The sequence below is a fragment of the Aethina tumida genome, chromosome 3 (assembly GCF_024364675.1).
Source record: "Aethina tumida isolate Nest 87 chromosome 3, icAetTumi1.1, whole genome shotgun sequence".
In the NCBI taxonomy this organism is placed as follows: domain Eukaryota; kingdom Metazoa; phylum Arthropoda; class Insecta; order Coleoptera; family Nitidulidae; genus Aethina; species Aethina tumida.
The window spans coordinates 12,003,132-12,024,966 of NC_065437.1; the positions used below are offsets into that span (position 1 = coordinate 12,003,132).

At 30.9% G+C, this 21,835-nt stretch overlaps 3 protein-coding genes across 5 annotated transcripts in view; 2 read left to right on the forward strand and 1 right to left on the reverse strand.

Annotated features, from left to right (window-relative positions):
* The window catches only part of LOC109594763 (cyclic AMP response element-binding protein A), a 41,651-nt gene extending 27,906 nt beyond the window's left edge, over positions 1–13,745 (forward strand). The window contains exons 2-6 of one of the 2 annotated variants that reach the window (XM_049964301.1): positions 9,409–9,607; positions 11,275–11,447; positions 11,553–11,873; positions 11,927–12,070; positions 12,134–13,745. In XM_049964301.1, the coding sequence (XP_049820258.1) occupies positions 9,409–9,607; positions 11,275–11,447; positions 11,553–11,873; positions 11,927–12,070; positions 12,134–12,343 (1,047 nt within the window). In that variant the 3' untranslated portion in view covers positions 12,344–13,745. The remainder of the gene's footprint in view (positions 1–9,408; positions 9,608–11,274; positions 11,448–11,552; positions 11,874–11,926; positions 12,071–12,133) is intronic. The other variant, XM_020010006.2, reaches the window with a different exon arrangement.
* A 353-nt stretch (positions 13,746–14,098) lies between these two features.
* Positions 14,099–18,334, forward strand: LOC109594764 (ubiquitin-protein ligase E3A). 2 transcript variants are annotated; one of them, XM_020010007.2, is made up of 11 exons: positions 14,099–14,414; positions 14,573–14,747; positions 14,993–15,212; positions 15,332–15,517; positions 15,569–15,868; positions 15,926–16,164; positions 16,225–16,689; positions 16,746–17,096; positions 17,153–17,320; positions 17,378–17,533; positions 17,751–18,334. In XM_020010007.2, exons 1-11 carry the CDS (start codon positions 14,371–14,373, stop codon positions 18,087–18,089), a joined length of 2,643 nt encoding a protein of 880 aa, XP_019865566.2. In that variant the 5' UTR covers positions 14,099–14,370; the 3' UTR covers positions 18,090–18,334. The 2 variants fall into 2 exon arrangements, with proteins under 2 accessions (XP_019865566.2, XP_049820248.1); XM_049964291.1 differs by having other exon boundaries at positions 15,335–15,517.
* A 57-nt stretch (positions 18,335–18,391) lies between these two features.
* Positions 18,392–21,236, reverse strand: LOC109594740 (uncharacterized). Its single transcript, XM_020009981.2, has 8 exons — positions 20,648–21,236; positions 20,420–20,593; positions 20,250–20,358; positions 20,019–20,193; positions 19,774–19,888; positions 19,571–19,715; positions 19,387–19,520; positions 18,392–19,327 (listed from the first exon to the last, which is right to left on the reverse strand). The coding sequence occupies exons 1-8, from the start codon at positions 20,765–20,767 to the stop codon at positions 19,217–19,219; spliced, it is 1,083 nt and encodes a 360-aa protein (XP_019865540.2). The 5' UTR covers positions 20,768–21,236; the 3' UTR covers positions 18,392–19,216.
* Between the last annotated feature and the right edge of the window lie 599 nt (positions 21,237–21,835).

Consider the following 21,835-nt stretch of genomic DNA (forward strand, 5'->3'; position numbering starts at 1 on the left):
TTGAAAATAAATTTAACGTAAATAACGAACATCCTGTGTAAAATTTCTAAGTACTAATCATGACTCCTTATGGGATGTTCCTTAGTTTACATGTTTGGTAAAAATGAACTTTTCTTCGTCAAAATCGATAGTTTTACAGGCATTTCAGTTAGACTATCAAACTGTCAAAATTTTAAAAAAGAGGTGACTTGATTTTATATATATATATATAGAAAATGTGAACATATTATGTTAAGTAAATAATAAAATAAAGATAATTTATGTATTTATTCATTTTATATATAGAAAAAATATATATATTTAGTTTAAATACAATTTATAAAAGAAGAATCTTAAAGATTGATTAATATGTAATAAGTTATTTATGTATTTATATTTTTTAAACTTATACTTCAATTCACAAAAGAAGCAACATCAACAAAAAATAATATACTTGGCAGTAATTTAATACCTATGCCGATGTGTCGTTTGATCTCTATTTAACAATTATATATACTTAATAGTTATTTTTTTGTATAAATACTTTCCAATTTAATTAAACAATGTTTTTTGTCATTTTGACTAGCATTTGTTAATTTATTGTGTTTCTGTAATGAGTAAATTATTCATTAGAAATTCTTATACCGCATAAATTTTCAGTGGTAATTTCTAATTTAACACCTATTAAACAGTTTGGAATAATTTCCTTGTTATTATTGTTTTAACTTACACATTTTTAAACTGATTTAAACACTTTCTTGTTATTGTTTTATTAAGTTTAAAACCCTAGTACATGTTACGAATTTTACATAAAGTAAGTAGTTTCTTAAAATCTAAAAGCACAAACCTATTTAGGATCCAAAAATTATTTGCTAAATAAACGTTTTGACCTTTTGCAATTTGTTATAGGAATTTAATTGTAATACTTGTTATTTACAGTAAATTTGAAATAATATCATTTCGTTTATATTTAAATTTTATATTAAATATTTATTTTTTATATTTTATATAATTTGTATTTAAACAGTAAATATTCAGATAATTTATGTTATAATATTTAATAATTATCTCATTTTCCAATTAATTTTTTGTATTCATTTATAATTATAATTGGTTTAAAGTTATTAATAACAATATTATATGTGAATAATTGTTCCATATAATGAAATATAAAACAAATAAAACAAAATAATTATCATAAATTTTATTTGTTCATTCTATTATACTGAATAAATTTTAATGGTCCAAAAAAGCAAGATATTTCATCTCTTAACATATACCAAACACTCCTCCATATGACGAGTAGGTTGCACACAAAATATTGTAATTAACATATAACTAAATATTCACAGTTGTGTTAAAGCAATTAATATAAAATAATTTTAAAATAAAATGTTATTAAGAAGTATTTAACATACTTTGGATCATTAAATTACCAATTCTTTCCTACACAATTAACGATTGTCTCGAAGAAATTACACAATTTTTTATAATCTAAAAGCACAAACCTATTTAGAATACCAAAATTATTTGCAAAGTAAAGGTTTCGACTAATACAATTCACACAAGTCAAACATATTAATATACAAATGTTCCATTTGAAATTTATTGTATGAATTTAATTCTAGTAATTATAATTTCCACATAGTTGCCAAATTTTCCTAGTTTAGCATAAGTTTAAAAAATCTATATAATTGCCTTTATTTTCAAATGTTAACAATATGTATAAAATTATAAAATATAATATTTAGACTCTGAATTATTTAACATACTGAATATAATTTGTATGTAAATTTCAAATCATTATCATGAGTTGTACTAATAAATTATATAAATTAATAAAATATTAATGGACAATGACTTAATATTAAATTAATTGATATAATTTTTCTGAATATTTATTTTCACCATTGTAGGTGACGACACTAAAAACGTCTATTATAAGTAGGAAGGAGATTTTTAAGTTTAACTCTATATCTCAGTGACATATAGAGTGCATTATTTAACTCTATATGTCACTGACAAGGTGACTCTTAGTCCCAAATAAGGTGCACTCACATTCGGCGGTATTTTTGTACATTTTATATATTATTTCCAATTTTTTCTTGTATATTGCACTAAATAAATTCAGGAAATACTCTGATATCTGCACAAAATACAAAAATACGCTCTCATTTAACCACTGAGTCTGTGTAATAAGACATACATACATACATTTTAAGTACAGTATATTAAAAATATTTATACCATTGTTTGAGCTTGTACATTTATATAATTTTTAAACTTTGGTTTATGGAATGTATTATTTATAGCGACATTTTAACTACTATTTCTTGAGATAATCATACAAAAAATGATATCTTTTCCAAGATTTCCTCCAATGTAGCTTTTCGCAACGCCGTTCGTTATGTTAGGTTAATTAGGTTAGTACGCTTAGGAAGACGTTTAAAGTGTTAGACAAAAACAATTATTTTGTACTTTAGACCTCTTTTGTTTAAGTTGCTTAATGATTTGCGGGTGAGTTTTTGCCACCATAGCCTCAAGTTTTTGCAACTGGCTCATTAGGGTCGTGTTTTTATCGAACAGGTCGTCGATTTTCTTTTTATAGTCGGTGTTTTCTGTGACCAGAATTTCAACTTTTCTCTTCAGCTGGTCCATGTACTCCTTCTTTTTTCGTCGACTTTCCTGGGCAGATATTTGTAAATATACAACGGTGTCAAGTTTGTTTGAAGAAGTTTGTAAATTTTTTATGGTGCATACCTTGTTTTTGATTTTCCTTTGGATTTTTTTCAATGATTTTTCTTCCGCAGAACGGAGTATCTGCACAAATACAAAAATACGCTTTCATTTAACCACTGAGCCTGTGTAGATACATTTTAAGTACAGTATATTAAAAATATTTATCCAGTTCTGTGAGCTTATACATTTATATAATTTTTAAACTTTGGTTTATGGAATGTATTATTTATAGACTTTTTAACTACTATTTTTTGGAATAATCATACAAAACGACATTTTCTCCATGATTCTATTCAATATAATTTTGTGTGTTTAATGTGTGCTAATAAATTATATAAATTAATAAAATATTAATGGATAATGTCTTTATAAATTGATTAATTCTACTTAGCGTAGTTAGTTTTAAGTAGAAATGAAATTTTTAAATATAAATAAATATATACCTTTAAAAATTACACTCTGTGGTCACTGACAATCTTCTATTAACACATTCAAAGTATAATATTTATATATACAGTACATACATCCCATTAGTTTATTCTCATTTTGCAACAAAATAAAGTATTTATAATTTTCCAGTTTTACTTGTTCGATGTTTTTTGTAACAAATTCATTAGCAGTTAGTTTTTTTTTTGTTTCCGGCACTTTTAAATTAAATTAAATAAAAGTTTATATCAAAATAAGATTTCACTACATAATTTAACAGGTGTGTCAATGTTTAAAATTTAGCTTTAGTAAACAGTTCTTGATTAAAAATAACTTCAGTTGCAATTTCCCATCCGGTATTGTTCGTGAGAGGCCAATATGATTTTTCAGATGAAACTTGATTCATTCAGTAACCACAAACGCGGATAAGATAAACAATGGTTGTTATTTTCACGAATTAAATCGTTAATTATTCCGACCGTGATTCCATTAGCCAACAGGCAGGAGAATCGCATAGCAAGGTGAAGGATTCGTAAAATCATAACCGTGTCCAATAATAAGATCGTTGACTTTTCCCATGTTCATGCTTCGCACGTATTTCATACCTCTTTTCTTATCTATTTATAATTTATTTAAAAACGACGTTTCTCTTTTTCTTCCCAATCTCTTCGGACCGATTGATTATTTAGTATTTTTTTTTGGGTGTGACCGCAAATGGTCATGTGCAAATTTTATTGGCAGATTAACGGTACCGTTTGAGTCATTTGTTTATTAGCGACAAACGCAAAACGGGTTATAGATACGCGTAGAATTTACTAATTTTATTACATGGTCAAGTGCACAGTCGATTTTCTAAATCACACAGTAATTACTTGTATTAATTTGCTTTCAATTACCGTGTTCTAGCCAGTTACCACGTGTTGTTAATTATTCATGATAATTAAGGGAAAATATAATGAGATGCACGTACTTACGCAAAAAACGAATTACTGATATTCTTGCATAAATATGGAAGAAAGTATGCGAATGCGGCGATAAAATTGAGCCTTACGTAAAATCCTCAATGTAGGCCAAAGGTGATAACTAAATAAAAACTACTTTTATGTTGTATTAGTAAGAAATTTCAAACTCAGATTGATGTATACAATTTATATTTAAGCATAGCGATAAAAGAGCAAGACAAATCGATGTTTTGACTTCAGCTTTAGACAATGACAATATCTATGCGCTTTAAATAAATCTCAAATCCCAACGTTGTGATAACAACCCGGAAACATCTCTTTAACTTTCCTAGATAACGAGATCTTCGACTTCCTGTACATCCAAGACATTCCACTGGTGCCAAACTTAATTGTTTTCACCATTTTGTCTGCATAAAAGTTGACGTAGTAAATAAATTGGGGCTGCAATAAATCAATTATCTGATAAAAAACGTAAATAGACGTACAAGTAAAGCGTGGGCAAAATCGAAATGAACGTATTGATTGACAATGGTATTAGTTACCCCTAAGCGAATGGGAACATGCCCTAGTTTCTTTATTGTGCAAGACCTCCTTTCTCTCTAATCTTCAATAAAAAATGTAGCCGCACGACTTGACTTTTTTTTTATTCATTAATATATTGATAAACATTTTCATGATAATGGCACGAATTAAGTTATCAGTGGGCCTCCGACAAGTGAAAGTATTCATAGAACTGCTTATTAAAATGTTTATTAAAAGATCAAAGCTTAGGAAATTACTGGCTCGGGCTAATACAAAATAAAATAATTATTTAGCATAATTAAACCCAAGTTAATTAGATAACGAAATGAAAACAGTCGAACAATTAATATAAACTAAGCGTTATTCTGAAAAAAATTGCATAATTTAGACTGCTTAGATAATTTAATCGTTTTAAAAACAGCACGTGCCGTCACACAGAAACTAAATTATTTCATCGAAACGTAGTTTTTAAACAAATTCCTTGGATTCGAACAGCACAATTATGTTCGAGCACTGAAGTCACGGTTAGATTGTTCCGTTGCGAGGTGAAATGAACGCTCTTATAAAAATTGTTCACGCTGTTCACGACAAATTTATTTCAGGAATTAGAAACTATTTTCGTTTTTTTATGAAAGTTTTTTTAATAGGAATTTAAGGATGATTCGGTGTGAAATCTGTTTCTAAATGATGAATAATTTTTATTGCCAATCACCATAGGAATTGGTTTAAAAATAAAATACTTCATGTGAATCACGAATATTTTTATATCGGAAATATTTGTTTAAGTAGTTACAAAATATTGAGATTATTATCAGATTTAGATTATGTTTTTATTGCGTTAAAGATCACTTATTCTATTAACAAATATGTACATAGTTATTAAGGCGTCAAGATTATTTTGATAATAATAAAAAAAATTCGTAGAATGATTTACCTAATTATAAGCTAAAATTTAGTAGTAAAATAAATGATCTGTTAAAATAATATTTTTAATACATTTTAATAAATAAGGCCACTCTTATTTTTGAAAATAAAAGAGAATAACATATTAAATTAATTGTACATAATTGTTACTTTATTACAAACGTTTTTAGCATATTTGTTTGTTTGGTTTGGTGAAGCATTCGTAGAAAGAAAAATGAAAAGAAACTAGAACCAAAAAGTATTTTATTGAAATTTGTAATTTTGCCAAATAATATAATTTAAAGAAACACATAGATACTCTAACACCCTGTAAATCTTCCTCTGTTCTGTTGAAAGAATTAAATTATGGATATCTTCTTTCGAAATGTTGGCCCACTCGTCTTGACTTGCTACCATTAGCTCTTGAGGAGTTGTGGGTGGATTTATTCTTCTTAAAATTGCTTGACCTAGCACATCTCACACGTGCTCGACCGAATTCATATCTGGCGAGTTTGCTGACTAATTTGATCTTTTAACTATTAAAAAAATACTAATTACTAATTCTTGAATGTATAATCAATTTTTTTATATAAATTTTGTAGATTTGTTTTTATCAAATATATAAAAAATATTTTTTTAAAATATTATTTTTTATGAAACTGAATTATTAAAATATTTTGAAGGAATTTTCTTAAATCAATTCAAAAAATACGAAATACTAATTCTTGAGTGAATCAATTTTTATGTAAATGTTGTAAAATTCTTTTTTAAATCAAACATAGAAAAATATTGTTTTAAAATTTACACAATTTATTTTGTATAAATAATTATAATATTTCATTTTTTATAAAACTGAAAATTACTAATAAACTCTTATATAAATTTAAGAAAATTGTTGTATAACATAATAATAAAAAAATTATTATCAAATTTACACAAATTATTTTGTATAAATAATTAACTTAAATAATTTTTAATGAAACCGGAATATTAAGATATTTTGAAGGATTTTTCTTAAAGAATCTTACTAATTCTTGAGTAAATAATCAAATTTTTACAGAAATTAAAATAGTTTAAGTTATATAAATCATAATATTTTAAGATTTATTTTATTTTAGATTTTTTGAAGGATTCTCTTATAACAAAAAAAATATATTGTTTTAAAATTTTGTCACTTTATTTTGTATAAATTTAATAAAAAGTTAGTTGTCATTCAGATTAAAACAATATTTTTCTATTTTGGATATTTTGAACAATTCTTTTTTAAACAAATACAAAAAAAATACTCTTTTTTAATACAAAAAAATATTTGATTTTTTATGAAAATGAAACGTAAATATATTGAAGGAAATCATTTCCACAACTGAAGTTATCTCATTGGCCCTCTACTATTGAAACAATAGTTGAAACCAAATAGAAATATTCAAGATTTATTTAGGAGAGGAACTGTCCCGAAGAGACACGTTTAAAAGTGCCTCTGAAGAACTTGCTCACAAAATATACATTGAAATTTAATATGAAACTGATAGCTTGTTTAATTGTTGGTTTTACATCATATTACCCTTCTGGCTTTGTTTAATATTATTATTTTAAAGAATAAAAACATAAAAATGTACTTTTTGGTATTAATATTATCTCAATAAAATGATTTTCATGAGTCTGAGCCTGGGTCTGAGTCTTTAATAAAGCACCCACGCATGCATTGAGTAAATATTAACGAATAAGGCAGAGATTCGTAGGCCTGAGAATATTCGCTAATCAATTGCGTAGAAATTCGGACATAGAGGTGGTTGGCCCGGTACCAAGATGTCAACAACCTTCTTATAAGCTGAAGCACCGTACACGGTCATGGTCGTAATTATTTGCTATTCTAACGCCGGAGACGTCTTAGAAAAAAAAAACACCATTGTGCGTCCGTCGGCAATATGTTCGTTTTACTTAAACGCCACGAATTATCCAATTCGTGCGATGGTCGGCTTCCTGTTCAACGGACTTTCGAAGGAATTAAGAAAACATTAGTGCGGTTCGGTTGTCGGTTAATTGAATTTGGTTATTTAGATCGTCAGTTGTACGATTAAAGTCCCGGTTGTTTTATTAGATGGGCAAATCTTTATATTTCAGTTATTATTATGTCCGAATACCCAGAAGACAAACATTTGCATAGAGATTGTCTTGTCCGGGCGCACGATTAGATTTAATCGTATTGCAGTACGCTCGAAGCCAAAAACTGGTAGTAAAAAATTCGTCGAAACTTTCACCGACATTCCAGCCGGACGAATCCGTGGAAATGGTCGTCATGTGAATTTTGACCGATCGTAAAACCTAATAATCGACCGGTTTAGAAGTGCAGTTATATCGACGTTTGGCGTTTGGATTAACGAGTTTCGCCTCGTATCGGGCTTCGTTATCGACTACATGTACTCCGTCGCATAAAAAAAATTATCAACAGCGCATGCAGTACACCATCATTATTTTGAAGAAACTTTTGCACAGCGATACTTATTTTTAACGTTGAAGTTTATCACTGTTTATTGCTCATATTTTTAAAACGCGACGAGAATTCACCGATTGTTAAATTCATTTCTCTCTATACGTTTATTTTTTATCTGTTTAACATACTTACATTATTTAACACAACTTTAAATACGATAAATTTATATTTTTAAGTATAATGACTAACTTATGTAACGTATACTATTTTTAAGTTGGTTACTGCTAACCAGATTGCTATAATAAACTGTTAATTCTTATAAGATTCATTTTTTAATATTATTATTTCGTCCACTAAGCAGTTGGTCAATTCAATTTTATTCTTTAATGAATTTCGTACATTTTTTATTTTTTGTTGGACAAAATTACAGCAACTTTTTACTTTATAGAATTTCAATGATCCATATCGATTCAGTCGATTATTTACCAGAAATCTTTTGTAAAGTCAAGCTGTACCATGTGCTATAAGAAAAATGATAATTAAGACTTACCAAGCCCAAGAAAAAGTGGAGATTTCTAAAAGTTTAAAGCTAAATAACTCAATCGTTTTCGTATTAATAAAAATTTAAATAAACAGGGAAAAAGGTAGTTTGGAAAAATGGTCAGAAGATCTGAAAATATGAAAAAATTGATAATTAGTTAATTCGAATGTTAATAAACCATTCTTTCTTATCAACAACTCAAATTAAAGCTAACCTGGAGGAAATGGGACTTGCTGAAATTTAGTTTAATGACTCTGAGAAGAAGGTGGGATTTGTTTGGCTAGAGACCTGTGTCCAGTTCTATTTAGAAAAATAAATGTTAGATTTTATAGAATAAATTTTGTTTATGTTAGAGTATAAAGAACATTAGTAAATTAATATTATTTAAAAAGTTCACATTAAGTAAAATAATTACGTCCATAATATTTGACATTAAACAGTTGGTAAAACCAAAGACTCAGTTGGTTTCTCTATATCTTAGTAATACCTTCTTATTAAATATAAGTTAATTTAAAAACTTAGATTGTAACTGATTTTTATGATGTATCCTATAAGTACATTATATCATAGTCCATGGCTTCCTGTGTCGGCGGAAGTCGTCAAATAATTTTAATTATTAACGCAGACTTCGTATATTATCTAACCCAACTGTTATTTAACATCTTCTAGTTATAAACCTAAATTAAATTTTAAATAATGAACAATATCGTACGTTTCATTATTTGTAAACCCTTCACAATGTGGTTTTGTTGGGTACATGAATAGTTGATTACCCAACGTAAAAACTCGCAGACAACTCTTCACCGCAATTGTTTGTTCCACATAATAATTTAATGGTGCGGTGAAAGAATCGATTGCATTGAATTTTCAACATAGTAATAATATTTTTTGTTTGTTTTCTACAGGAGGTGTTGCGACTGCAGTCCTCGGACATGACGGAGTGGAGCTACTTGGACAGGGTGATGCCCGGAGTGGTGCTCCATGATAGACTCATGACAGACGCCGCCCTAGGTACCCGCCCCATCAAAACAGAACACTCGTACAGTCTGGCCTCAGACGGGGATTCTTTACCGGATTCGCCGATTCCACATCAAAAAGTCGACGGTATGCAACAACTTGTTTTTGTACTATTTATTAACATATTTCGTTAAAACATAAACAAACATTCCTTGGAATTATTTAACATCAGTTTAATAAACAAATAACAATCTTTGATAAGATTTCGTTGGAAATCTTGGACTAGTGGGAATTTCGGTGTTTGTCCAGGTCTTTCCCAAGTTAGCATCATCGAAGGCTTTAATCTTTCTCATAATTTGCGATAATGCCGGACACTGCAATCGTCTGGAAACGTCGTGACCTCCACGTCATATAAAAATAATTGCCTAATTATTGTATGCGATATGCACAGCACACTAAACGTGACCGCTTAATCTCTCAGTTTTTACTTTTAATTTGAAATAACAGTAATTAATGCATGCGATTATTCTTTTTATGCTGCAAATTGTACTTTAAGTGGGAAAAATTGCTTTATTTTTTGTACTGTAAAATTCGACACGATTGCCTATAATTCTGGGGTTCTAATGGAGGATTAAAAAGGAATATCAACTTTAATTTGGAAGGAATTTTTATTGACTGAATCAGAAATGTTTAATTTATCTTAATACTTTGTATAATATCCTTTTTGCTATATAATTCCAGCAGAACTCCGAGGCATTGATTCGATCAATTTTTGAATATATGACATGCCTATATTCCTCCAAGCCTCTTGAATTGCTCTGAAGAAGTAGTTTTGTCTCTGTAGGACATCTAAAATAAGCTAAACTACCATTTTTAAATAGATTGGATTGTTTTTTGACGTTAGAATTATTCATTTATTCTTTCAAGATCTTGGAACTCGCAGAATAGTTTTCATAGTTACCACTTTCTATGTTCCTCCAAAGTTTATATTAATACAGGAAATGACTGATTTATTTAGCTGTAAACTCTTAGCAATCTCAACTTGCTTCTCTAGGTCTTGAGAATTATACAGTTTGGCTGCGATTCATTACTAAATAATTATAATAAGTAAAAGACTGCTTGTAAATAATAGACTGTTATTCAAAATAGTTATTCAAAATAAAATTGCACTACTTTTTTCCATTATAAAAACTGTAATTGTAATTGTAATTGTTATGTTACCCAAAAAAAAAACAAATTCGAAACAGATATTTTTATAGATTGCTTATGTATTTTTCTGTCTGAAGATACAAACTAAAGCGTCCATATTGCTTATCTTGTTTATCTACAATGATAAAAATTTCACTGGAATCTTTCTAAGCACCTGTACAATATCTCGGGTATGTTACGTAACATAAAACTAAACTTTATAAATATGATTGCAAAATATTTTATTAAACAATTGTCCTTAATGCTACGCAAATAATTATCTGTCTCTGGATTTTATGTAACTATCCTAATGGAATTGTTTGACAACCATGTTTATAATCTTACCTGAGATGATTTACAGCATTGTTTATAAATAATGTTTTTCCTCGATTGTTTTCTTTTTTTATTTTTTATGTTCCATTAGTTGCTAAGTGAATTGGGATATAAAGATTATGTTTTTCGTTCTCAGATATGAATAGAAATTATTCATATTATTATATTGTTTCCTACTAGTGTAGTAAGACCTACTTAAAACTATTATAATATTTTGAATGTCTGATATAAAACAAAATTTATTATTTAAATTGTTATGAATGTTACTGATGATGATGATGATGTTATTTCAGACATGGAAGATGAATGTTTCCCCGCGATGTCGATGAACCAGGCGTGTGGCAGACTATCTGAATGCGTTTCGATAAAAGACGAACCCATGAGCGAGTCGGACAACAGCCCGCATTCTTCCTGCCCATCGTCCCCTCAGTCAATCATCATTAATCCCGCGGACATGTCCTTTGAGGTGAATATCACGCACACTTTATACCAATTCATTCATTCCACTTAGTTTATCTGACAGCCATAAATTAACTCAACACTCTCTCTTTTATCTTCTGTATAAACACAGAACGATTTCTTTCAGACGACATCGAAAAATTGCATAGTGAAACAGCCGTCCAACATTCTGATCAGCTCCCCGCACACGATAATCCCCCAAAGGATACAGCTGCAACATCAGAAGCTGAACATTAAAATCGAGCCGGGGACGGCGTTCCATTTACCGCCGACGCCGCCGTCGTGCAGCAGCAGCGACGACAGCGAGGACAACGCAACTATTTCCCAGCCATCGTCACCCGCCTCCAGGAAGATCAGCACCGCGCGGATGATGCTCAATCACCACTCCACACCGAGGCAACCGATTCACACGCCTCTAATTAGCTCCCAACCAGTAAGTAAATTTGAAGTGGCTCTGTTGAATTGTGCTAATAATTGTAATTACAGAAAGGGTCAACGGGAATGTTAGTCTTGACGGAGGAGGAAAAGAGGACCTTGATCGCTGAAGGATACCCCGTTCCAACTCGCCTGCCTCTAACTAAAGCGGAAGAAAAATCATTGAAAAAAATCCGCAGGAAAATCAAAAACAAGGTATACACCATAAAAAAATTACAAACTTCTTCAAACAAACTTGACACCGTTGTATATTTACAGATATCAGCCCAGGAAAGTCGACGAAAAAAGAAGGAGTACATGGACCAGCTGGAGAGAAAAGTTGAAATTCTGGTCACAGAAAATACCGACTACAAAAAGAAAATCGACGACCTGGTCGATAAAAACACGACCCTAATGAGCCAGTTGCAAAAACTTGAGGCTATAGTGGCAAAAACCCACCCGCAAATCATTAAGCAACTTAAACAATGAGCGAAATTAATCCCCGTTGCCTTTAATTGTAATATGACAAATTTTAACAGGTCTAAAGTACAAAATAATTGTTTTTGTCTAACACTTTAAACGTCTTCCTAAGCGTACTAGCCTAATAACATAACGAACGGCGTTGCGAAAAGCTATATTGGAGGAAATCATGGAAAAGATATCATTTTTTGCATGATTATCTCAAGAAATAGTAGTTAAAACGTCGCTATAAATAATACATTCCATAAACCAAAGTTTAAAAATTATATAAATGTATAAGCTCAAATAATTGTATAAATATTTTTAATATACTGTACTTAAAATGTATATATACATTCAGTGTGTGCCTTACTACACAGGCTCAGTGGTTAAATGAGAGCGTATTTTTGTATTTTGTGCAGATACCAGAGTATTTCCTGAAATTATTTAGTGCAATATACAAGAAAAAATTGAAAATATTATATAAAATGTTAGTGCAATGTACAAAAATACCGCCGAATGTTGAGTCCACCTTATTTGGGACCAATAGAAGATTATGTCAGTGACATATAGAGTGCATTTTTTAAAGATATAGAGTTAAACTTAAAAATTTCCTTCCTACTTATAACAGACTGAAGAATTTGCGGCGTGTTGCCGAATTCACGTTTTTAGTGTCGTCACCTATAATGATGAGAATAGATATTCAGAAAAAGTATTTCAAGTAGGATTAATCTATTTATTAAGTCATTGTCCACTAATATTTTATTAATTTATATATTTTATTAGTACACTTCATGATTATGCCTTGAACTTTACATATATATTGTATATAGTATGTTAAATAATTCAGAGTCTAAATATTATATTTTATAATTTTATACATATTGTTACGCATTTGAAAATATAGGCAATTATAAAGTATTTTTTTAACTTAATGCTAAACTTGTTAGACAAATTTAGGAACTATGTGAAATTTATAAATAATGCAATTAAATTCATACAATAAATTGCAAATGAAACATTTGTATATTATATGTGTGACTTGTGTGAATTGAATTGGTCGAAACCTTTACTTAGCAAATAATTTTGGGATTCTAAATAGGTTTGTGCTTTTAGATTATAAGAAATTGTGTAATTTCTTTTTTAAAGCAGGACAAGCGTTAATTGTATAGGTAAGAACTGATAATTTAATGTTCCAAAATATGTTAGGTACTTCTTAATAACATTTTATTTCAAAATGATTTTATATTTATTGTTTTCATACAATTGTGTGTATTTATTTATGTGTTAAACACAATATTTTGTGTGCAATTTACTCCTCATGTAGAGAAGTGTTTTGTTTAAGTGATGAGATGTCTTGCTTTGTTGCACTCTGGGTACCATTAAAGTTTATTCTGTATAATAGAATGGACAAATAAAATTTATAATAATAGTTGTTGTTTTTTATTTATTTTGTTTATTTTAATTTATATGAAAAAATATTACCTGTAAAATTACTCTGTTTAATGTAACATGAATAATGAATTAATTATTAATAAACATTCAATTAAAATTATAAATAAATGCAAGAAGTCATTGAAATATGAATTATTAAATATTATAAAAACGAATTATCCGAATCTTCACTTTTTTAAATATAAATGTCAAATTTAAATATAACATGTTATGACATAACATACATGTTTCCATAGCATTCATGTATTGTTTGACATTTTAAGTTTAATGTTAACTTATTGACATTTGTCAAGTCAAAATTTAAGTTAAATTAATAAGAAGTAAAATTGCTTGGATATCGTGAAAATTTTAAATCTGCCGCTTGGCTAACGCTAGAGAACAACACATCTGTCATCTGTTATTTTTACACAACCAACAAAACCCTGAGAATCAACAGCGTAAAAATAAAAGTTGGAGAATATATCGAAATTTATAAATATCTTTTATATATCAAGAAATTGTTAGCGTGCACAATGATCCCCTCAATGTTCTAACACAACCGTGAATGACTTTCTTATCCCTTTTGTTTTTTAGTAATAGAGATTATTTTTTAATCCAATTCTATGAGCTCATCAGAACAATTATCCGAACAAGACGAAGCTTCAAGGTATGTAACAGCTGAAAGAAAACAAGTTATCGATCACAATGTCTTTTTGTCCCTTTAACCAAACATATAGGTTATGTTTGATAAAGTCATATTTGAATGTCATCTTCACATTAACTCTCTTTGTAATTATAAAGTAAAATAAACATAATAATACACAGGAGTAACCAAGAAGCCTCGTCTAGTAGTGATACAAAACAACCACATACAGATAAGAAAGAGGATAGAATGAAACGGGCTGCTGCCAAGAAGCTTATTGAGAGGTACTTTTACCAGCTGACCGATGGCTGTGGGAATCCAGGTTGTGACAACAAATATTGTGCTTCAAGTGGACAGGTCAGTGTTTGTTATTATATTGTTTGTATTTAGGGTGTCCTTGTAAACTATCAGTTTAGTTGTTATCAGATTACTGTATAAACATAATATCAGTTTGCAGTTATACTACCAGTTTTATTTATATTTATAAATACAGTAAATACTATTTTAGTGTTAATAAATAACATCAAAAATGGAAGTTACACAAAGAAAATGTTATTTGATCTTTTCACAAGCAACTTTATGAACCCCAAATTATTTTTTAGATGGAAACCCTGACACCTGACCAGGCAGCCGCTCAAGCTATCAACCTGTTCTCACAGGACGCGAGACTTTGTGAAAGACACCCCAACAAAATCGCACGCACTCATTTACAAGCCGTTAACATTAAACCATTTAAAAATGAAAAAGTTGTACCGACCAATGATGTGACCTCAAGCAAGGCCCACAACCACGGCGACAACGCCCTCAACAACAGACCAGTCGGCAAGTTCTTTCTTATTAAAAATTTTCTAAAATGAAATTATTGAATTGAGACATTTTCTGATATGTATATTTTAATTTCTGTTATGTTTACAAAGTGTATATTATGTATTAAATTTCAGTAGCAAAGACAACATATTTAAATGAACAAATTCTGATGGACCTAATAGATGACTGCAAGCGTAACGACAATTTTTCACCGCTGATTAGAACCTTAGGCGAAATTTTTAGTAATATCGAATGTTTATCGAGGAGTTTCCTGCAAACCGACGATTCCCTCTTGGACGGTAAAAATACAACAGCAGGAGGTAATGTGAATAACGTTCAACGAATTTACATCATTCAGTATTGTTTTCCAGATAGCATCAAAGGTTTAAACAAAGAGACAGTCAGAGCTCTGGAAGGCGAAAAAGATAAAGACGTGGATTCGTCGGCGGTGGTTAGTAAAAATTCAATCCCACCAGTCGATCTGCCTTCCCTAAAACGATGTTACAATGCCATTTTCGAACTAGATCCGCTAATTTATGAAACACCGTTAGTAAACGCCCTCGTGACGTTGGCCGGAAACCTTCAAATGGAACTACCCACCAGAAAAGATAAAGTCCACTGCGACGATATTGTAAACGTGCTCATGATTGTTTTCGAAATTCCTGTTGTTGGTAAGAGTTCTAGTGTTGAAACTCTGTATCAAGTTAATTAATTGAGTATTAAATTAGGTTCAGGAGACTTTTTGGAAACGGCCCTTCCGGCAATTTGTAGGGCATCGCAATGCCTCAGCGTGGAAGTGCAAGCGAAGCTGGCTAGAATGTGGTCAGGACCGCACAGATCTAGCTTGCGCAATATCTTGGAAAACCTGCAGCAATTAATCACTCTCAGGGTGATTGTTTCGCAGTTTCACAGGGAATTTTTTGTTCAAGACGAAAACGTAATCACATCCGCCACAAAACTTATGAAAGTAATCATTCTTAAACCGCGAATATGAATGTAAAACTACGAACACTGTTTTAATTTTTAGATTCTCTATTACGCCAACATGTTAGCCGGCGTCTTGGAATCGTCAGAACTGAGAAACATTGAAGACATGAGCGCCTCAATGGAGGACTCCTACGTGGCGATGAAGCTCAGCAAAAATAGCCCACCGCCGGATCCGCTGGCTACGGAACTAGGCATTAACGTTCTCGACTGCAGGACCCCATACTTGCCATTCTCGGAATTTTACAATGAACCGCTCAGTGAAGCCGTCGAAATGGACAAGGACTTTGCCAACTACAAGGGCGACACTGGGAAGTTCAGTTTTATGCACTATCCGTTTATTTTGACGCCCGCGACCAAAATTATGGGCCTGTACTTCGACAACAGGATAAGAATGTATTCTGAACGTCGGATTAGTATTTTGCAGGCCGTATCTGGGCAACCATCACAGCCGTATTTAAGGCTAAAAGTGCGTAGGGATCACATAATCGACGACGCACTTGTTGAGGTACCACTCCTTTATTAATGCATACAAAATACCCTAATTTACTTGTAATATTTCAGTTAGAAATGATCTCTATGGACTATCCGAACGATTTAAAGAAGCAACTCGTTGTGGAGTTCGAGGGAGAACAGGGTATAGACGAGGGTGGAGTCTCCAAGGAGTTCTTCCAGTTGGTGATTGAGGAAATCTTCAATCCCGATTACGGAATGTTCACCAATTTGCCAGACACTCAGTCGGTGTGGTTCAATCCGACGAGTTTCGAGAGCGATGCTCAGTTCACGTTGATTGGTATCGTTCTCGGACTGGCTATTTATAACAACGTTATTTTGGCCGTCAACTTCCCCATGGTTGTCTATAGAAAGTTGATGGGGAAAAGGGGTTCGTTCGAGGATTTGCAGGAGTGGAATCCCGTAAGTTAACTAATGCATGTTTGTTTATTTGTCGTCATCATATATGTTTGTTGTAGCTGCTTTATAACAGTTTGAAATCTATGTTGGACTACACCGAGTCGGATTTTGAAGAAGTGTTCATGCAAACTTTCAGGATAAATTATACGGACGTGTTTGGCTCTGTAATGTCTTATGACTTAAAGGAAAACGGCGACACCATAAACGTGACACAAGAGAATAAATATGTACTTACCCTTTTAATGTTCTTGTTTTCAGTTATCACATTATAATATTTTTTTTAGGACTTTGTAGATTTATATGCCAATTATTTATTGAATAAATCAGTGGAAAAGCAGTTCCACGCTTTTTACAAGGGTTTCCAAATGGTGGTTGATGAATCGCCTTTGGAATTATTGTTCCGTCCAGAAGAAATTGAACTTCTAATTTGTGGATCAAAGGTAAAAAACATGTTTATCTCTGATTTCATATAACATGAACATAAAGAAGAAGAAGAATAGCCAATGCAATTACCTCGGGTTTGACGTTTAAATATTATGCTTTATTCATCTTGTTTAATATTATCTAATGGAGGTAATATAATAATTGCATTGGTGCCATCATATTTATATAAAAGTCTTCCTATTGAACTATAATTTAATAATTTTTCTATGTTAGAACTTTGACTTTGGAGAGCTAGAGGACTCAACTGAATACGACGGGGGCTACACGAATGAGACACCGATTATAAAAGACTTCTGGAGTATAGTACACGCCTTCTCGGTTGAAGATAAAAGAAAGCTGCTTCAATTTACAACCGGTTCAGACAGGGTTCCAGTCGGCGGACTTGGCAGGTTGAAACTGGTCATCGCTAAAAATGGTTCGGACACAGATAGATTACCAACGTCACACACATGTTTTAATGTACTATTATTGCCGGAATACTCGTCAAAGGAAAAATTAAAAGATAGACTTGTAAAAGCAATCAACTATTCTAAAGGGTTTGGTATGTTGTAGTAGTTTTTTTTGTTCAATGTGATTACGTTTTGTAGTGTACAATTTTTTATTAGTAATAAGAAGTATTGTAATTGTTATTAATTGAATAATTCGGGCAGAATTTGATTTTAAAATTCAGTTGTGATTTTACTGTTATCACTGTAGATACTAAAACAACAACAGAGTTCTTTTCAGTAATATTTTATTACTATTTAGAACCAAATATAAGATAAAATGATTGATAAAAATAAAACTTTTTTATGTTACTAATATTTTTTTTCACCTTGTGTTACTCACAATTTAAGTGTAATAAAGAATGCTAATTTATATTTAAATTGTTTATTCATTAGTGAAAGAACGTTTTCTTAAAAATTACAAATCTAACTTGTACATTTCCAGTTCATAAATTTATCTTTTTTATATACAACAACAAAGTGTAATTAACAAATGGCGAAATTATCATACAAAACATTAAAAAAAGCAACTAAAAGTAACAGATCCATTAAACTTATAAGATAGCACAGCATGAATTTTCACGTCCCTACTTTGGGGTTATTGAACGCTTTGGTGTTATAAAGGCACAAAAAAATTCGGTTCTAGGTTGAATTGCATCAATGAATTGTTAAATTACTTCCACCATAATTTGCAACTTTCAAATTTGAACTTAATTAAATTTCAGATATGTATTCACTGACCGACTTATAAAGAAATCAGAAGTACACTAAATGTCAAACATTTTTTTTATATATATAATAAGCAAATGAATATCATTTAAAATCAATTTTATGTACGGCATGTCCAGCGCAATATTCACACAGCTATTATTATTATTATTTCCATGATTACAAACTTTTAAGCATCAAACTAAGCCAGGACATGCAGTATCATTTTTGCAGTTTGCCACATTAAAACAAAGACCATTTAACATGAATCTTCACAATAGGGTCAGCAACCAAAAAATAATCAACTATTGTTAACTGTTATTCAATTTCCCTGTACGCTAATATGGCCCTCAACAATAAAAAAAACTAACGTTAAAAGACAATAAAACCCTAATAAAACGTTACTGAAAAATATTCTTAATCATTTTAACGGAATAAAAAAAGGAAGATGCTTCGGAAGAACTCAATCCCAAGTGTTTGGTCAGTTTAATACTGGTTGCTAAATCTGGGTCGTGGCAAATCGCCGAAGACTGCGTCGCCGTGGACACTTTTCGCCAGTGCCTGGATGTTGGCAGCTATTTCCATTGGATCCTTAGGCTTTAAAAAAGTTCAATTCAGTGTTATCTGACTATAGTTTGGACGTGCCAATTACTTACCAGTATATCATCGAAGTCGTCTGGATCTTCAAACCTCGATGGTGTCAAAAAGGCTGGAATATTAACCGGCAGAGATTTAGCTATGCTTATACTACCGATTCTTCCTCTACCTATTTTACCTCCATCATCTTTATCTGTAAAAATATAGTAAAACTTGGAGTCCAATGCAGTTAACAATTATTACCTTCTTTGTCGCTCTCATCAACATCAGAGTTAGGCACAGATTGCGCCTCCTCAGCTCCCTCAAAATCAAACAGGCCTTCCGCATCGAACGAAGGCGTGTGGGTTATTGGGGTGCTTTTTTGACGTTTGGGTCCCACTTTAGGGTTCTGGCAAAACAACAATATAAACATTATAAATTAAATATTCGTGTTTGTTGAGTAATACCGCATTGCCAGTTGAGTTGTTCACCTGAGATGATTTCTCTTGGGACTGTGCGGATGTGCTGCGTTTCAACACGCTTGGATGTAAATTTGTACTTCCGGTATCACTTTTTATAACGCTGTACAAAAATTACGTTATTGACATAGAACTTTAAAAAAAGTATTTTTAGTACCATTTTATACAAATTTTTGCCAAAATAATTTTGAAAATCGTTTATAAATATACAGTATATAAGTTTTGCACTTTACCTAACTAATTGCTGTTGTTCTCTGAAAGCTTTGTCCTTTAAGTTGTTTAACATGTCATATTGCTGTTCCTTGAATTTTCGTATTCTATCTTCTATGGCTAATGATTCTTTCCTTAAAACGTCGGAGCAAATTTGACCAATGCTCTTGATTATCTGTTGTGCTTCTGGTGAAAGATCTAAAACACATTTATAAAATGGAACACATAATCATAAAGATAAGAGTTCAACTTACATGTATCAATTAGACCATTGTCAAAATCAATGTTATCTGGATTAATCACTATATTATAGATGGATGAAACTGCTCCACTTGCTTTAAGTTTTCCAATTACATCACTTTTCTGAATCAAAAAATATTCCAGTAATTAGCAAACACCACACCAACGTGTCTTAAAAACTTACCAGCAAACAATGTGAGATCAGAACAAGAGAGGCACCTTTTTCTTTGTGAACTGCATGAGTTTGAACATTGCAATTAATACACCTAGAAACAGTCCATGAGCCGACTGTTCTTGTTTGAACAATGCCGGGCAGTATCTTGCTGATGTTCACCAACTTCTTCACTTTCAACAAGTCCTAAAGCAACCAAAATTAATATTGTGCAACTAGACATTATAAATAAACTAGTACCTGTTTGAAAAAGCTGTCCTTTATTTCGAATTCAGTCAAATTGAGAGTTTCTTGGATAACCTTCTCAAAGTCATCACCTTCTGATTCAATCTGAATGTTTAGGCAGTTACAGGACCTCATAATAATGAATCTTGGTCAACAAATAGATAAATAGTATTCCTAAACGATAGCAAATCTCGGTTGACAAATCACGTAGCGCTCAGAAACGCATATCAATTAATTACTTCAAGGCAAAGTCGGTTTTCAGCTGTTAAAAGAGTCTAACACGCCACTTTGTTTGTAAGCACATTCATGGCAAAATTAGATGGGCCAGTGTTTAACTGTGATTGATTTACGCGATGGTTTTACCAAGGGATTGATGTTTTTATAGGAGGTTAAACTAATAACAAAGAGCACACGAACGACAGGAACTCGGAAACAGAATAAGCAACCTCAAAACAATGCGTAGACATTCGGACGAAAGTGCGTAATATTTTGCATTTTTTTATAGGCAATTTAAAAATAAGTCTTATCTGTGCGATTTGTAAATGTTTTGTTGTTATTGGGGTGAATAAATCGATATTTATTATGTTTGTTGCCTATTTTCGTAGTAGGTTCCCCGCACAGTCGCACAAAAATGTACGGTTGTTTCAGTCTATGGTTTTGGATCATAGACAAAAATTAATAGTACTTTTTCTCATATTGTATTCTGTACACAACAAATTATATATTTAAAAATCTACATAAAATAATGTACCTTATAATAATAAAATAATAATTATAATAACAATGACTACATGCCAAATAGGTCAAATCGACCTATTTAAATTTTGTTGAAATTTTTGTGTTATAGTCTAATATAGTTATTAGACTCTGGATATAGTTCACTGTAAGTTATTTATTTTCTTTGATTAAATATTGAACAAAGAATTTTAAGTATATTATTCAAAAAGTTCCTCAAGATTCATCTCAATGAATTTTGTTGTTCAGTTTAGGATTTCTTGAAGAAATATCTATCACCAAAGAAATTCTTGGGTATTCAAATAAATACTGGTGTAAACTGGTAGTAATTTGTTCATTTCTGTACTATTATTCCAATTCAAATGATAACAAGAATCATTTCACGTCTTTCCAGTATATAGACTCAAGAGTCAACGTAATTAGGCGATTATGTGCTTACAAGAATTTTCAATTATAATGATATTAATA

Coding starts and splice junctions, on each gene's coding strand:
- LOC109594740 (XM_020009981.2), bottom strand. CDS start 20,767: ATGAGGTCCTGTAACTGCCTAAACATTCAGATTGAATCAGAAGGTGAT. Junction 20,194..20,249: donor CAATGGTCTAATTGATACAT/GTAAGTTGAACT, acceptor AATGTGTTTTAG/ATCTTTCACCAGAAGCACAA. Junction 19,521..19,570: donor TGATGAGAGCGACAAAGAAG/GTAATAATTGTT, acceptor ATATTTTTACAG/ATAAAGATGATGGAGGTAAA.
- LOC109594764 (XM_020010007.2), top strand. CDS start 14,371: ATGAGCTCATCAGAACAATTATCCGAACAAGACGAAGCTTCAAG. Junction 14,415..14,572: donor GAACAAGACGAAGCTTCAAG/GTATGTAACAGC, acceptor AATAATACACAG/GAGTAACCAAGAAGCCTCGT. Junction 16,690..16,745: donor TCGACGACGCACTTGTTGAG/GTACCACTCCTT, acceptor GTAATATTTCAG/TTAGAAATGATCTCTATGGA.